The sequence below is a fragment of the Acanthisitta chloris genome, unplaced genomic scaffold (assembly GCF_000695815.1).
Source record: "Acanthisitta chloris isolate BGI_N310 unplaced genomic scaffold, ASM69581v1 scaffold5643, whole genome shotgun sequence".
NCBI classification, from domain to species: Eukaryota; Metazoa; Chordata; class Aves; order Passeriformes; family Acanthisittidae; genus Acanthisitta; species Acanthisitta chloris.
Genome location: NW_008664208.1, coordinates 71,099 through 88,918, shown reverse-complemented (window position 1 = coordinate 88,918; position 17,820 = coordinate 71,099). Strand labels below are relative to the sequence as shown.

Sequence of the window (17,820 nt, the reverse complement as noted above, 5' to 3'; positions counted from 1 at the left end):
GGGAAGGACAATAAGAAATGAAGATGGTAAAACAGATGTGTTATAGGAAATGCAGTTTTGAAGCATTTTAGCAGCATTAAGGACATGTTCTTCCATTTTCGGCTTCTGAAACCAAATATTTAATTTTTTTAAACATGTAACTAAAAAAATTAAACCAAATATGTAATTAACACATAAATAAATGTCGATTCCAGTTAGTTTCATTCTCTTGCAGTTTGCTGCCGTTCTCATAATTTATAGAGAAAAAGAAGTTTATCAACTTACAAACAGATAGTTTAATATAATGTTTTATAAATCCCTCTTGCTGTTGTTGACAAGAAGTATTATTTGAGAATGTTGTGTTTTCAGGCCTAAGTCACTGATTGCCTGATTATGCCTAAGAATTTAGAGCACTTGTATTCTATCAGTACTATGTATCAGTAATTGTTGTGCTTGTTGTTATGATCTTTGTGGTCCAAAGATCTCGTGATGAATTTAGCATAAGTACTGTACTTTTCATAAGGCCACCTGGGAAATTTCCCAGGAGCACAATATCTTGTTTCCACCACTGGCAAAAAGGAGACACGGTTTTTAGTGAGAGAGCACAGCTTGATGTCTTGTACAGCTTTGGCATCCGAAATTGCTGTATTATGTTTTATCAGGCAGTACAATTCTGACTAATCCCTTCCATATTTGCTTATGCATGGAGTCATGAATTTCACAGAATGTTTGAGGCTGGAGGACATCTGGTTTAATCAGGGCCACTTAGAGCCAGTTGCCCAGGACAGTGTTGTGGCAGCTTTTGAGTATCTACTAGGCTGGGACTCCACAATTTCCCTGGGCAATCTGTGCCAGTGCTTAGTCACCCTCACAGTAAAAAAAAAGTAGTTTCTGATGTTCAGAGGGAACCTCCTGTGTTTCAGTTCCGGCCCATTGTCTTTTGTTGTCTCACTGGGCACCACTGAAAAGAGCCTGGCTCCATCCTCTCTACATACTCCCTCCAGGTGTTTGTGTATAGGTTGCTAAGACAACCCTGAACCTTACCTTCTCTAGACTGAATTGGTCCAGTGCCTTTTTAAACATGCTGAATCTGTGTGCCGGTACGATGGCTGAGTGGCAGCAAGTTCACTGGGCACTATGAAAATAAATACCTGCCTATTTGTGTGCTGCATTGTTCTATTAGTGTAGATTTAGGTATGTAACTGAATTTTCTGCATTTGCTCTGTGTTGCCTTAATAATTATACAAGATTTCATCATTTTCTTCATTTCTCTGCCCCTCATCCAACCTTTTTAAGTGCCCTTGGGTATTAAGAGTATCATTACTTTTCCTGCTTAAAATGTACGTCCACCTTGCAAATTTCATATACTTTGTGAAATACACATTTATCATCTCGTTGGTTTTCTGCTTGCAGTTAATTCATCACCAATTTTCTTTTACAGAGTTTGGCAAAACACAATAGGAGTAACATTGGAACAGAAGGTGGTCCTCCTCCTTTCGTACCTTTTGGGCAGGTATAGTGTACTTCTCTTTGTCATTTCATATAAAAACCTCCATCATGATAACTAGAGTACCTAGTTCCAGGTAGATTAAGGCTATCAAAGCACCTTAGCTCATGATGACTTGGATATAAAAAATGCGCCTGTTTAAAAAAAATTAAATTGTTAATCCTGACATTTTGTTGTGCCAACTTCTATTTAACATTTTTGCTCTCAATTTCAAACTTAACATTTTATTTAGTGTGTGGAGCCTTTCATTCTGCCAGTCACATCTTGTAGACAATTACATGGTCCCTTCTTAAATGCCAAAGATATTTACAAGAATCATACAAGCTATATAATGAACTAAGCTTGAAATGAAAAAGTCATTTTTTTGGCCTTTCAAGTGGAGCAGATTTGCCTGTGCTTTCAGCAAAGGCAAATCTAGTTGTGTTAGGTATACATTTTTGTGATCATATTCTTAAAGTTATGCTACTCTAATGGAATAATACTCTGGTCTTCTCTAAAATGAGAGTAGGCAGAAGAGTTAATTAAACTTCTTTTGCTTTTTCAGAAATGTGCATCTCACGTGCAAGTGGATAGCAGAGACCTTGATCGCAGAAAGACTCTACAAATGACAAATACTGTAAAACCTGTTGCGGACAATGATGAATTTGAAAAGCAGAGAACAGCTGCTATTGCAGAAGTAGCAAAGAGCAAGGAGGTTAGAATGCATGTGTTGCTGTGTTTTACTTGCTGTGGTTGACCTTTTCTTGTTATTTTAAGTATTTCTGTCTTAAATGACAAATTCTGATGTTTTCCTGGTGATAATTCTACTCATGTGTCTTTAAAAAGATGAATCACAGAGTCCTTTTGGATTGATGGATATGTTCTTGTTTTAATAAAGCTAATAAATGTATCATCATGTTTTATGGTAGATAGGATTTTGATACCACTATCAAAAATGTGGGGTTTACAATTTAGATAATAGGATTCAAGTATTAAATGTAGGTTATCAGTTTTCATCTGTTTTTTTGAATTCTCAACCCCCCCCATGATTACCTGCACTCACTCTGAAAGAATAGCTAGAATGTTTGGTTCTAATGTGTCAGGTTTTTATGTCCTCCCTTGGTCTTCCTTTGGCTTTATTTCTCAAATTTGCTCTGCAAGTCATAAAAACTGGAATTATATCCCCTTTTTACAGCCTCATTTGGACATAGGGGAAAAAGTACCTACCTAATGAATTCATCTTTTTGTGTGTGTGTAAATTAGTGCTTTATTTTGTTGACTCAAAGCATAATCAAAAAATACCACTGCAAGAAATTTACTGCAGTTTCTACTATCTAAATATTAAGGCTTATATTCATAAGTTTTGTTTGCTGAATTGTTATTTTTGTGCTTATCTAAAGACCAAGACGTTCGGAGGAGGTGGTGGCAGTAGCAGAAGTAATCTCAGTGTGAGTGCTGGAGGGAATCGAAACAGAGAACTGTTCCAGAAGGAGAAGATAGCAAAACCTGAGGGGAAGAATGAAGGTGTCTACCGAGAACTGGTAAGGTGGAAGACTTAAATGAAACCTTAAATGTGTACTATTGAAAAACACAGATACACACACAAAATATAACCAAAATACAATCAAAATGCCTGGAGGAATAATTTTTTCCTTTGAATTAATTTTGAAGTCTGTTTGGAGTACATAAGGTGCATTTGTGCTATACTGAGATACTTAGGAGTTTCAGTGTGATTTTGGGGTTAAAAAGTCATCCAATAAAATTTAAATGTGTATCTTAAAGGTTAGATTCGATCAGGCTTGGGGTTTGGTGTTGGAGGGTCATGATATGCCTATTTTGGAACCTGTAGACACAGTATTATATTCATGGGATTCCAGTTAAGCATGCATTTGGTTAGTTGTTGCAGCAGATGGGTAACTGGTATCATTTTGGTTGGGTGTGGAGTGAGGAAGGTCTGGTCTCATTTCATGTTTAGTGCATGTAGGTCTGTCTGCACTGGCAGTGACATTTCTTGCATCAGTGCTTTAAAGCACAGTGCAGATGTAAGATTATTTTCTGCACTTAATGCTTTGTGATCCCTGCTTTGCCTTTTTGTCATCATGCTACATATAGTTTAGAATAAGAAAGCCTGCATTTCCACAGCAGTAAACTGTTTGTATTTCTTTGCTTTATTCTACAAAACCTTTAGCCAATTATATTTTCTCTGTGTTTTAAGGAGTATGCCAACTGGATTTTATATTGTCTGTAAAAGTTGTGAAAGGGTTTGAACAGGAACAAACGGCTAGTTTTGATACCAGTATTAATTTGAGAGATTGCTTTTAGTTTTTGTCTACGCTATTGTGCTTGAAAGCACATAAGAATAGAATTGAAATGAATTCAGAATCACAATAATTATATAAAAAAACCTCTAATCTTTGTTAACTAGTTGTTTTGACCTAAGAGAGATTGATTGTGAAGATTTTTATATAAAACTGAAATATTTATCATCAATTAAATAAGAAATGGGGTTTCAATAAAAAATTCAAGAATAATTAATGTAAAATCTGGAGGGTTTTATAGAATCTTTGTTGTATTTATTAGTTCTATGTGTACCTTTTATTTCAGGTTGATGAAAAGGCTCTAAAGCACATAACGGAGATGGGTTTCAGCAAAGAAGCAGCAAGACAGGCACTTATGGATAACAGTAATAGCCTTGAGGCAGCATTAAATTTTCTTCTGAACAGCAGTAAACAGAAACCCATTCAGGGACCACCACCTAGAGGTAAAACTTGCAAAGAGGTGCTTTAAAGCAGTGTTTACAAGGAATGGAATTTGTGTGTGGTGGATTACTAGTGTAGTTATAGAAGGGCATACATGCATGGTTTTTTTCCTGCAAATTAGAATGCATTGCAAACCCGAAAGGAAATATGTAAGAAAGGCCTCTCTGTGTTACATTCTTGTCAAAAGTTTTGAATTGGAACTCTCAGATTTGAATAAGCTTAAATATAAAATGCATGTATCCTAGAATCGGAGACATGGGCTGGAAGGGACTTCAAAGGTCATCTTGTTCCACCTCCCCACCATGGGCAGGGATGCCATGCACTTGACCAGGTTGCTCAAAGCCCCATCCAAGCTGGCCTTGAACACTTCAAAGGCTGGGGCATCCACAGCTTCCATGGACAACCTGTTCATTATCTCACCACCCTCACTGTAAACAATTTCTTCATAACATCTAATCTAAATCTATCCTCTTTTAGTTTAAAACCATTCCCCCTTGTCCTGTCTATTTTGTCTGCGATAGAATTTTTTAAAGGCAGAAAATCCAGACATTTTATAAATCAAGTGAAAGAATGTATGTATTTCTTATTTATTTATTCCCAATTCACAAAAATCTTATGATGCTTACAGGTAAAGGGAAGGGCCGAGGCCGAATAAGACCTGAAGACGAAGAAGAGCTAGGAAATGCCAGACCTTCTGCACCAAGCACATTGTTTGATTTCTTGGAATCCAAAATGGGTACTCTGACAGTAGAGGGTAAGTTACTGAAATTAATGTATCTGGAACAAATGTTGGACCTTTGAAGAAAGGTCAGATAAATTTCTCTGTGGTGGTTAGATGTCTAAAAGTCAGTAATTTGAAATAGCATCACAGTTTGCTCGTCTGGTTGGATTCTTCCTCAATCATGTGCCTTCACTCGTGATATCATGAGTCTTCACTGCATTTGTCAGAAATCTAAAATAGTCAAAGATGATACCTTTCAAATACACAAGCATTCTGCATTAGCTGATACAATTTTGTAAACTGTTCAGGTAATGAGGATGGTCACGTTTTCAGAAAGCAAGTATAGGGAATTATGCTTGAGATCTGTCTCTTGGCAACTCATTTTGCTTACCAGAGATGGGTTAGATTTTTACAGTGAACAGAAATGAAACACTGGTAGTGTTTTTTGCTCCAATTGCAAACATTGATTTTTTTTTTTCTGCATACATTTTGTGCTTACATTGAGAGATTAGGGAAGGCTTTTACATGTGACTGCAGGAAATTTAAAGGAAGATAATAGATGCAATCCCTGCGGGTTATAGAACTTTATATTGAGAGTAATTTTATAGTAGGTAATAGTTTACCAAGAATTTTGAAGTGAGTGTGTTGCTTCTTTTAAAATGGTATCACTGATTGGTCAGTGGGAATTTTATGATCCTTTGGATTTAGTACATGTATGTAGACAATAAACCATAGTGTTATGTGAGTATAAAAACGGTTATATTGATTTTAAGTACTTCAGTTTATAATCTTCAATACTGTGTTTTAAAGGTAAATATACTTTGCTTTTGTTTATTTTTCCCTCTTAAAAATAAATAAAAAGAATTCATAAATGTCATAAGAAGAAAAACATAATTCTATTGAAATTTTGTAAAGCTTTTTTACTTATTCAGTTGCCAAAAGTTCTGGCATATTTTGTAGCATGACACACAGGGGGTTGGGTTTTGTGTTTTTTACCACTATGTTGGTTTTGTTTAGTGTTAACTGAGTGGACAATATGCAATCCAGTGTACTATGCCTGAATTATGCTTTCCTGAGAAAATACCCAAACCCAGCTTGGTAGCATTTTTTAAGAGTTTTCTGATTATATTGTGAAATTTGAAAAAATATTTCTGCTTTTTTTCCTTCTGAAAAAATAATAATAATGGATGATGCTATACTTTGTAAGGCTTTAAAGTAATTGCTTAGTTTCATGTTGTTAGTTTTTATTTTCCTTACTGAATGTGTATAGCCCATAGGATCATGTCTCTGTTTCTACGCCAGGATTTACTTTTGCCTTGCAGTTTGTTTCAAATGGATTTTTTTTCAAGAAGTACATAGGCATTTGTATTTTGTCTATTTTTATTTTTATGTTTATTTTATCTGTTATTAAGTTATTTTTCTGCCATTTTTCTGCCTCTGTGGTTATAATAGCATCTCCACTTAAATTCTTAATTATTAGTTGTCTTAAGTTCCATTCAAACTGAAGACAGGAATATGAACAATGTTTGCAGAGTGATGTATCTGCAGTGAGCATACTTAGCCCTGAAAATGCTTTTGTCATGATGTTTGCATCCAAGTGTTTGCAGAAAACAGGATAGTACCTTTTAAATTACTAGTAGCTTTTAAATTGCATTTGTTCCTGTCAGTTGTTAGCAGTAGAAACTTAGAATTAGAAAAGTATTAGTCAGAAATGAAAGGCACACTGGGGAAACTGATGGAAACAACTCAAATATGTAATATCAAATAGCCAAGGATAAGGTCTCTTCACTGATTTTCCTGTGCACTAATATACCAAGGAGGGTCCAGGCTGGCAGGTTTTTCTCCATTTATATTCACTGAAGGTTGTTCTATACTACATATAAAACAAGATTCATTGTTCTGCAGCATTTCTGGGCCCTCACTGTCCTATCTGGTCTCTAAAATTCTATATATTTTTTTGTATTCACGGGGAGATGGCCTTTGTATAGGGATGCTAGTTTTGAATAAATGAGCATGCCCCTACTATTACCTTGAATGTGTATGGGCATTTGGTTATCTGGAATGGCTGTATTTATCATTAGCACAAGCATTAGGGCTTCTGTACACTTCAGATTGTAATTGGAATTTCTTCTAAATGACTGAGAGTCTATGTAGAAGCAAAAAAGGAAAAGGCAGTTTGCTGAAGTGAGCTAAGTATTCTTTTCTGTGCTGCACCACATTTTGCTCAAAAACTGCTTATGTGATCTGGGGAGAAAGTATCTGAAAAGAAGTGTTTCTCTGCAGGTACACAGAGGATTGATTTGCTTTTCTCTGTGCATACCTCCTTGTTTTTCTTATCTGCTGTTTCTAATTGCACCTGAAACTTCAGTAGTGTGGAGAATTTCTAAATTAATTTCTGGATTTGCAATACCCAGACTAGGTGGTTCTCTTTGTTAGCAGGAACTGCAGAACAGTTGTGGAATTTATCTCTGATCTGGTACCTTTTCATAGTTGGATTTAGACCAAGTTGAAGAATGTTTATGAATTGAAATGCCTTTGTACTTTTCTAGGAGGTACTTCTATTCGTTTTTAGAGATAAGACGGCACATTGTTTTTTGGTGTTTAGTGGTGTTTTTTTTAAATAAGTACAATTGAGTTATAAGAAAGCAAGTTGTTAGGTTTTTGCCCCATAAGTGGTTTCTTGTGATGTTTCCTTTGTTTTATTTCCTTTTTTCAGTTAATGAAATATTGCTTTAAGTAATTACAGCCGTCAAAGTACCTGACTGTGAGTTTTTTAATTGTGAAACATGGCATACGGTGAATATATTTAATTTAAATGAAATGCAAAGAATTAAAACAAACATATCCGTAGTTTTATACTACGTGTTTATTTATTTTTAACTGGAACTGCTTGGTGGCACCTACAGAAATATTTCTATGTTGAAATTAAGTAGTTTGAGTTTTTGTTGGCAAGTGAAACCTCCTGACTGTGAGAGATAAAACAAATAGTAGACAAAATAGCTGTCAGCCTTTGCTTACACTTGGATTATTTCTGCTGCTGAACACAAGAGATTTTTCCACTAATCTCCTCCTTATTTTTTCTTTTGTTATGAGGAATAATTCATCCATCTATGCCAGCTTAAATAAGTAAACACAAGGATTATCAGAGAGACCAAACTGGTGCCAAGAGCTCTGACTGTAGTATTAAGCAATAGTGGACAATATGCTTTATATAGATCCAAATAAGTTAAAGGTTTGAAATAAATCAGTAATGCAATAGAATGTTATTTAAAAATTGTTTCATTTTGTGTATCTGGGAGCAAGGGCATTTGGAGGGGAATAGAGAGTGACTTTTTGGAGCTAAAGGAGATTTGTTACCTTTGGAATTTGCCATTTAGTTGCCATGCTTTCAAAAAACATGATGCCCTATTGAAAATAAGAGATCCAAAGAGAAAAATGGTCATGTTTATTATTAGCTTTACTTCTAAAAATTGAACTTCAGTTGGTGTTAATTGTGAATATCAAGAAAATCACTTATATTTGCTGTAGTAGTATGTGGCATTGGTGACATATGGTAGGAGTCTTGTATTTTTATTTTGTCTTTAAAAATAGCAGAGAAAAATACAGTAAATTTCACACATTCTAAAGAATAATAAAAAATTATTAATTTTTGTTCTAGTCCTTTAATCCTGTAAGTTAGTTTGTAGTAAATGCAACAGCAGAACGTTTTGGATTTTTTTTGCCACTTCTTTGTTACCACGTCCTCCTCCTCCTCAGCTTGTATTTCTTTGGTTTCAAGAGAAACATGAACTCAGTTTTCAGTTCCTCAGTGTTACTATCTTTTAGAAAGAATTACATTGACATTTATTTAACTTGACAAAGCTATTGAGTAACAGGAATTGTACTCCATGACACGAAGTGTGTGCAAATGTATCATTATCTTTCTTGTAATTCTTTTGGCCAGTATGAGATGGAACATGCCCTGGAGGTAGCTGTCTCAGATATGATTCCATACAGTTACATTGAAATATTAAGCAGTTCAAAAGGAGAAGCTCAAATCATTGCCACCAGTGTGGGAAGGGCCATGGTCTCTGAGTTTAACTGCATTATTGAACATGATAAAATCCACAGGAGAGAGCCACAGGAAACCATACTCCTTAAATTCCATTGTGCATGGAGCAGATTGTGTTGGCTTGGATATCCAACTGCAGCAGTCCTGCTGGTTTCATGTAATCAAGGGAATGTGATTGGTTCCCTATGGTCTTCTTGCGTCATCACACACAAAAGCTAAAATGCATAAAATAACTCAGTTTCAAACTGACAAAGGCTAGTTGTCATCTTAAAACTTGCCCATAGATAACAAAACCCTTGTCATTAATTTAGAAATGGGTTTTTTTCAGACCATGTTCTAAACATTTGATTACAGTGATGATGACTGGATTAACACACTTCGCTATTTGAGGGTAGCATACCAAATCTTCTTGTTGAATGCCAAATTAATTTTTGTTTGTTATTGCCCTGTAGGAAGCATTACTTTCCTGGGAACATTAGCTAATGGTTTGTTGGAGTTGGAGCAAGAAGTAAAGCAAGAAACAGCAGTTCCGGTAGACAGTCTGTAAATAGCATCCCTTGTTGCTTAATTTTTTCTCTTAAAGAAGCTTTAGAAACCCTTCAGTTTTTGGTGATCAGGCCAGACAAGCACAAATACATGAAAAACCAGTAATATTCTCATCTCTAGGCCTTTTTTGTTGACGCTGTTGACAAAGTAACATTTACTGTTATTTGGCAGTTTCCATTTATGAATGGTTTCTGCTAAATGTTAAACAAATGGTTGACATGCCCTGCTCATTTTCATTGTTTCTAGTGGTAACTGAGGTTAGTTTTTCCTTCTTGTAGGAGTGTCCCTCCAGTCCCATGCCTGCACACTGGGCTCATGCCCATGATATATCCATGGCCAGCTGCCATGTATGGACACAGGCAAGAGAATGACACCCTTTCAGCCACCCACAGGACACAAAAATGATCATATAAACATGAATCACTCTTAATGGATTTACGTTTTCTTTTCCATCAGGTTCAAAGTCTGCTAGTGATATCATACTCAGCCACCGATATGCACACAATCACATGGGTGTCTCCTGGCCCTGGGACCCTTGACCTGTGGCCCCCACCTCAGGCACCTCTTGTTCAGCTTGTCGGCTAGTACAACTTGAAGTTTGAAGGAGGGCTGCACGAGCATGCTTATATAAGTCTGGCCACTATGTGAGCCCAGACCTGTGGTCAGTCTGGTAGATAGCCTTCAAGACCCATGGTCTCTCTAGTATTGAGCTGCCAGGTCTTCGCTGTCCCAGATACCAACATACCCTGTCTCAGGTTTGCCAGTAGGTTTCAAAATAATGACCCCTCACACACACAATAGAGAACTTAGAAGCTGAATTTATTAAGGAGATGAGACAGGTTGGAGTGGTCACATGCAGGAGTGTATTGATCAGGAGCCTACTTACTTGCAACTCTCCTGTTTTATCTAATTTCTTCTTTATTTTCTCATGTGTAGTCCTCTGGGTTTAAATTAATCTCTCTCCTCCTTTGGCTCTTCACCTAAACAACCATTAAAAATTCCCTATTTGCCTAAAATCCCATAATTCCATTACAAGTTTTGCAGATGCCCACAGTTCCCCTTCTCTCCAGCAGGGCATAGCAAGTTTCCTCTTTCTCATGAGATTCGTGATAATCTTGTCTTTATTCTCATCAGTTAGAGTTCTTGTTGAAGCTCTGGAAGGTAATGCTTGAGCAGTTTCTGTTATAGCTCATTGATCAGAGTCTCCAGAGTTCAGAGCTTTGTTACAATTCCTGTTATCTACATTTTGTCAGCTGTGTTCATTTTATTATTTCTTGCTTTTCTCTTTTATACTGAATAGCTGCTAACAGGTTATTTTTACAGAAAGTTTCAATTAAAATTAGAAGTATTTCTTTTTTCTCATAATTTTCCTCCCTTTTCCTTTCTCAATGTTGGAATTCTATTTTTCTGTTTTAAATGGCTCTTAGTCAAGTGAGTTGTTGGATGTCCATAGGGAGGAATGAGTAACCTCCTGGAAATTTATGCCTGGCTTTTCTAATGCTGGTAGGTGGTTTGTTTTGAAGTACAGCCCAGAGTAGTGTATATTTTCTAATAGCTAGGAATTATAGTTCAGATGTGTCTGCTAAATTCTCTGTGTACTGTTCCATTTCCATGTCACAAAGCTAATTACTACATACATTTCTAGATAATATCGTTGCTTTATAAATAAGGGTCTGAAATACTATTTCTAAAATGTGTTTGTGTGAAATATGTTAATAATCGATTTTTTTTCTTTTTGTAGAACCAAAATTGCAATTTCAACCACAGCATCAAGTACAGCACAAAGTTATGAATGCAGAACAGAATGGCATCAAAGATAGTCATTCAAGACACATTTCTCGCAATGACATGAGGCAACCAAGGAATGAGAAACCCCCTCGTTTTCAAAGGGATTTTCAGAATTCGAGGCAAGCTTTGGAAAGTGGTGGGTTACCAAGAAACAGAGGTCCTGAAAGGCACAGCTCTTTAGAACATTGGACAGATGAAAAAAATAAAGGTGACAGACATTATCCTAGAAATGATAGGCCAAAGGATTTGGGTTATCCCATAGCCACTCACCAGAGTGATATTACTTTCAAGAAAAGGGATAACAATATGCAAAACAGAGTAGGAAAAGGAGTGTCTTTCACAGATTTCAAGGAAAACTCTGCTGCTCAAGATACTACAGACAACAGTAACCAGAAACGTGGGAAAAGGGAAAACCAAACACACAATTCTGAAAATTTTTGTGATAGGAAGACACGAACAATAAGTAGTGAAGCCTTTATGGTAAAAAATGAGCAACATTTTGGTGTTAGTAATGATTACCAAAATCCCAGTAGAACTGATAATTTTAATGCTGTACCAAATGGAGATACTGAGCATCATCAGAAAGGAAGACGAGTAGGACCTATCAAATCATCAGGACCCACTACGATCCCATCTTTTGATGATAAAATGTTGTATTACAACACTGGTCCCAAAAGGAGGACTGGGCCCATCAAACCAGAGAAAATACTCGAACCATCGATTCACGTGGAGTATGGAAAAAGTTGGAGACCAGGGGATGAATGTTTTGCCCTTTATTGGGAAGACAACAAGGTATGCATTTGCCAAATGAAAAGTACCTGTAACTGTACCTCTAATGTTTTCTTCTGCATGTGTGAGTGATACTTAGCATACTACCAGAGAGACAAGGGCTGTGTTCATAGGTGTGTAACGTGCTTCTTGGCTAGCTCCATGTTCTGTTTTATATATTAATGAGGTATGTCATGTATATTCTTGCGTGAAACCTTTTTAAGTGCTTAAATCAAGTCCTTGTTTCTCTAGTTGAAGTGGAGTTTAGGGTGACTAAGCTCCTTACTGAAGCATTATACTTAAGTGCCAAAAGTTTGAAGGGGTGAATACGGATCTAGGTGCCTATATTCTTTGCCAAAGAACAAAAACCGGATGCTGTGCCATCTAGAATAGTCTGTAGTGGTAGATGTGCAATGCCTTTTTCTGGAATAAGTCAGCATGGAACCTTTAGTAGTGCAAAGGAAGACCAGAGTCTGTAGGACTGGGACTGTTTAAAAAGCTTCCCTTGTTGATTTTAATCATTACAGAAAGGAAACGACAAAGAGCTTAATTTTTATTATCACTAGTACAACTGAGTTATGCTGTGTGATAGTTTTGTTTCCCTGATTTTTTTTAAAAAAGGTTTAAATTGCTTCCTCTTCAGCTATTTTTCTTATTAATAAGATTTCTCTTGCAGCATGACACTTTGCTTTCCTCTCCTTTGCTAAAAACGTTTTAGACTTTTCTTTGGTTTGTCATGTGTGCAGGAGTTCTGTCACTTTTATTTGGTAGTTTTTTTCGGTTTTTGACCCTTTCTGATAATCTAAGAACTACCTTAAATGTTGTTGTTCTTTGAGTAGGTTTTATTCACACCTTTTTCTCTCCTCTTTTTATGTTTGTCATTTATTATGAGTGGCTTTTTCTCTCTCTGGTCTGTATGACTAAAACAGATGATAAGGCTTGCAAGAGTTGTGGTAGTGGCAACATAGAGTAATTTGACTCTTAAATAGGAGTACATAGCTTGAGTGGATGGAGTAGTGTAAAGTATAATGGCATATTATTGAATTGTTTGAGAAGCATACTTGCTTTACTGAGAGATGAGTTTTTGAAATTCTGCTAAATATAAAACTTGTAAAATAAATAAACACTACTAATCCCAGACTGTTATCTGGAAAGTATTCTTCACATTAGAAGAGCTGTTCGGGGCAGCAGTTGCTTTCTTTGTAGTTATAATAAATGCTGCTGTTCACATCTAGGACAATTTTGAAATGTGATGGTAAAACTGAGCTTAACCTGAGCTTAATGTTAGGAGGCAGTGATCTTCAAGAAAGCTGTAGTTGCATAAATGTCAAAAAATCAAGTTTTGTGTTTAGAAAAAGGATTTTTTTTTTTAAGGGACAGTTTTAGCATATGTTGGTCACTGTGATAAGAGGTATGTAGTATGTACAGCATATATTGCTGATAAGCACTCAATGGTATGTGTATTTTGAATAAACATTTTCAGTAACACTTCTATATACAGCAGCATTTGTGTTAGTGATGTATTTGTTCTGCTTTCAGAGAAGTGAAAGCAAGTCTTTTAAATGTTCAGTCTACTTTGATAAGCTGCATATTTTCTCAATGAGTATTCTGATTACATTCAACCATGTCCTTGCAGTCTACCACATGGAAATTTCAGATATCTGGTTTAATATCTGGTACAAATTTTATTCAACATAAGACTTGAGACTAAATACCTAGATACACACACAGACATATATATGAAAAGGTATTGTTAAGCTATTTGTAGTATTTCTAGTAGTATTTTATGACCTTTGAAAATTTCTCTTTTAAGTTCTACCGGGCAGAAATTGAAGCTCTCCATTCTTCTGGAACAACTGCAGTTGTTAAATTCAGTGATTATGGAAATTATGAAGAGGTGCTTCTCAGCAACATCAGGCCTGTTCATGCAGACACATGGGTATGTGATAACAAATTGTATCAAAAAGTATAAACTACATAGTCTGTACGAAATATGTAACCTTTAATAAATTAATGCCTACTCATGCAAAGAATGATACTTGCATGTGTAGAAAAATAGTTAAGCAAATGCACAAAAAAATTTAAACTTTTAGTTGTCTATATGAAACTTCATAAAAGTGTGTTATCATGGTATTCTTCCTGTATAATAAATTTCAATTGTATTGTTTGAAAATTAGTAATTGACCTGTTAGCCAGACAGTTTTATGCATATTTTCACTCTTAGAAGTTGTTACTTACTCTATTCAACACAGTTTTCTGTTTTATTTCATGTACATTGTATGTTGTTCTGTAAAGGTTAGGCAACAGTCTTTTAAAACTTATGTTTTGAAGGTTTTTACTACGTGTGTATGTATGACTAAAAGTAGACATCTGTATCACTTTATTTTGTGTCATGATTTTATTCTTGTTTCACTGATTTATTTTTTTTTTTCTTTGCCAAATACTGTGGTGGGTGTGTATGCCTTGAAATCTGCTTTGAGGTTTATTATGTGTTAGCCTTACAGAAGTTAGAAATTTAAAAGGGCTTTATTAGTGAATGTCATGGAAACAGATACATTTTGATTAAAAAAATCAGGAGTGCCGAATTCTTTGCGGTTTACTTTTACTATAAAAAGCTGCACAAAAATAATACTCATGTTTGCATATTGATTTCCTTATGATGAGCTGACTGTGCTTCTTTTAATTTCTTATCTTTGGGTCATATAGCCATGGTTATTATTGTTGCAGAGGCTGAACAGTCAACTCCTGTGTCCTGCCAGTGATCTTTTAACTTGTATTGTTGCCTGTAGCTCTCAGATACCCTTATGGCCTCTGAGATGGCCTTTTATGTTTCAAAAGATATCTGAAGGTCTTCCCAGCTGATGCATTGCTGTTTCTATGAAAATTTCCCTTTTTTTCCCCCCCTTATTTTTGTCCCACTAGCTGAACTGTAAGGTGCTATTTACTTACTGTACGATTGTACTTATTTTGGCCCTTTCTCTGGGTTAATAGTCAGCCTTTTCTTCATGCTTTTGGTTACAGAATCACAGAATCAATTAGGTTGTAAGGGACCACAATGGGTCATCTGGTCCAACCTCCTTACTTGAGCAGGACCACCCTAGAGCACATGGCTCAAAATTTGGTACAGATGGTTCTTGAATACCTCTGAGGGAGAATCCATGACCTCTCTGGACAATCTGTTCCAGTGTGCAGTGACTCACGCAGTAAAGAAGTTCTTCCTTGTATTCAGGTGGAACTTCCTGTGCATCATTTTTGGCACTTCCCCTTAACGTACTTGAATACGTTAATGGCGTCCCCTTTCAGTCATCTCTTCTCTAGACTGAACAGGCCCAATTCCCTCAGCCTTTCCTCGTAAGTGAGGTGCACCAGTCCCTTCGTCATCTGTTGCCCTCTGCTGGACCTGCTTCAGGAGCTCCATGTCCCTCTTGTACTGAGGAGACCAGAACTGGACACAGTATTCCAGGTGTGGCCTCAGGAGGGCTGAGTAAAGAGGCAGAATCACCTCCCTCAACCTGGTGGCAATACTCTTCTTAATGCATCCCAAGATTCCATTGTTCTTTTTAGCCACAAGAACACACTTGACTCATGGACAGGCTGTTGTCCATCAAGACCCCCCAGGTCCTTCTCTGCAGAGCTGCTTTCCAGCAGGTCAGTGCCTAACCTGTATTGGTGCTTGGGGTTATTCCTCTCCTGGTGCAGGACCCTGCACTTGTCCTAGTTGAATTTCAGTTGGTTCTGCTCTACCCATCTCTCCAACATGTCATGGTCCCTCCGAAGGGCAGCACAGCCCTCTCAGATATCAGCCACTCTTCCCAGTTTTTTATTGTCAGCAAACTTGCTGAGAAAGTACTCTGTACCCTAGTCCAAGTCACTGATGAGTAAGTTGAACAAAACTAGGTCCAGTGTGGAACCCTGGGGACACCACTAGTGACAGGGCTCCAGCTAGACTCTGCGTCACTGATCTGGGATCTTCCACTCACTCAGTTCTCACTCCAGCTAATTGTCCATTTGTCCAACCCACACAAGTTTTCCAATGAGGGTGCTGTGGGACACGGCTTTGAAAGCCTTGCGGAAGTAAAGGTAGACAATATCCACTGCTCTCCCTTCATCCATCCAGGCAGTTGTTTCGTTATAGAAGGCAATCAGGTTGATCAAACACAATTTAACCCTTTGCGAACCCAGACCGACTACTCTTGATCACCTTCTTGTCTTCCATCTCTTTACAGTCTCAATGAGTGGCTTTTATTTTACTTTAACCCTCTGAAAGGTAGCTCTCTCAGTCTAAGAATTCAGCCTTGTGTTAAGACTAAGTTGATCCTAGTAATGAGGTGCCAACCTGAAGCAGAGGTCAATTTCTATGCCTCTTTTGCCTGTATCTGACTGTGTTCTTCCTCATCCCTCTTCTCCCATGTTGGGTTGACAGTCATGTAGCCACAGGATGAGTTGGGAGTTATTGACCACTTTTTTGTTCCCCCCAGATGGGTTTGTTTTATATCAGAGTTAGTTTGTTAAAGCTGACACAAGATGGTGGGGTAATGTATGGAGAGGGGGTTCTGCCACTAAGTAGTGTAGTCCTAACATCATGCTGCATCCTGATTGAGTCATTGAGGTGATCCTCTGTTGTTACTGGGGATAAATAATGATTTTCCAAGGATTTCTGGTCTATTCATAAGGGAAAGCTGCCTTTCTAAAGTTGGGGTTTTTTTTTGTCTCAAGGGAGCCTAGTTGAATTGCGTAAGTTCAGACAACTCAAGTTTGGATCATTATAGTTACACAAGATAAATGCCAAATGACATTGTCATAGTAAACATTTTTGTGAGGTTTTTTCTGACAAATTAATGTTTTGTTGCTAAGTCCTTGCAGCTATAGGATTCCTGCAGAAGAAAGTTGATTAGGACCTTGCTTTTCATTTCTTTGTGTTTGGATGCTAAGTCTATGTCTCAGTAGGCATTTGCAGTTCTTAATCATCCATTGGAGTCATGTTCTGATACTCGGGTTTGTCTTTTAAACTGAACAATGTTGGTCACTTTTCCTTGTCTCAGTGTTCCTGTTAATATATAAATATAGCTAGAACACATAAATGCAAAATGAAGTGGTCATGCTGCTTAGTACTTAATTCTTTGTCCTAAGATTTAAGTAACTTTGTGACATTTCCTCTTTACAAGAGAACAAAATGGATTTTAAACTGACTTCAGTAATTACTTTTATTTCACTGATTGATGTTATAAGCACCAATGAACTTGTATTACTGGATGTTTTATGCTGATTTTTATTTCAGACCTTTCAGATAATTTCCAGATAGCTAAGTCTTAGCTGTCTGAAGACTTGTTACTAATGTAGAAATATGCTCTATGTGAGTTTTGATGTCCTAATATTGCCAGTTTTTCAGACTCCTTCTTGAAAGAGTTGTTGCTGTTAAGAACAGATACCATGAACTGACTTAAAGGCATAAATTTAGTCTATGTCTTAGAATTGATTATTCTTTACTGTTTGTTTCAGCACACCATTTGATACTCATGTTGAATTTAATTTTTTGTCCAACAAATATAAACTGATTAAAGTATGCCACTGGAAGGATGAAAAAAAAGAAAAGAAAAGCAAAATGTTTCTCAGCTATTCACTTAAAAAATCCAGCCAAAGTACCGTAGTGACCTTTTTTTTTGATTACGTGACCTGTTATTTAAGCACCTGAACATTCTTTACACTCTTCGTAGGTTTGATT

General features: G+C 36.7%; 1 protein-coding gene across 1 annotated transcript in view; it reads left to right on the top strand.

Annotated features, from left to right (window-relative positions):
• TDRD3 (tudor domain containing 3) overlaps positions 1–17,820 on the top strand; it is a 49,081-nt gene that overhangs the window by 13,724 nt on the left and 17,537 nt on the right. Inside the window, exons 5-11 of the mRNA XM_009071243.1 lie at positions 1,421–1,492; positions 2,031–2,180; positions 2,866–3,006; positions 4,070–4,226; positions 4,853–4,978; positions 11,284–12,122; positions 13,912–14,037. Coding sequence (XP_009069491.1) covers positions 1,421–1,492; positions 2,031–2,180; positions 2,866–3,006; positions 4,070–4,226; positions 4,853–4,978; positions 11,284–12,122; positions 13,912–14,037 — 1,611 coding nt within the window. The remainder of the gene's footprint in view (positions 1–1,420; positions 1,493–2,030; positions 2,181–2,865; positions 3,007–4,069; positions 4,227–4,852; positions 4,979–11,283; positions 12,123–13,911; positions 14,038–17,820) is intronic.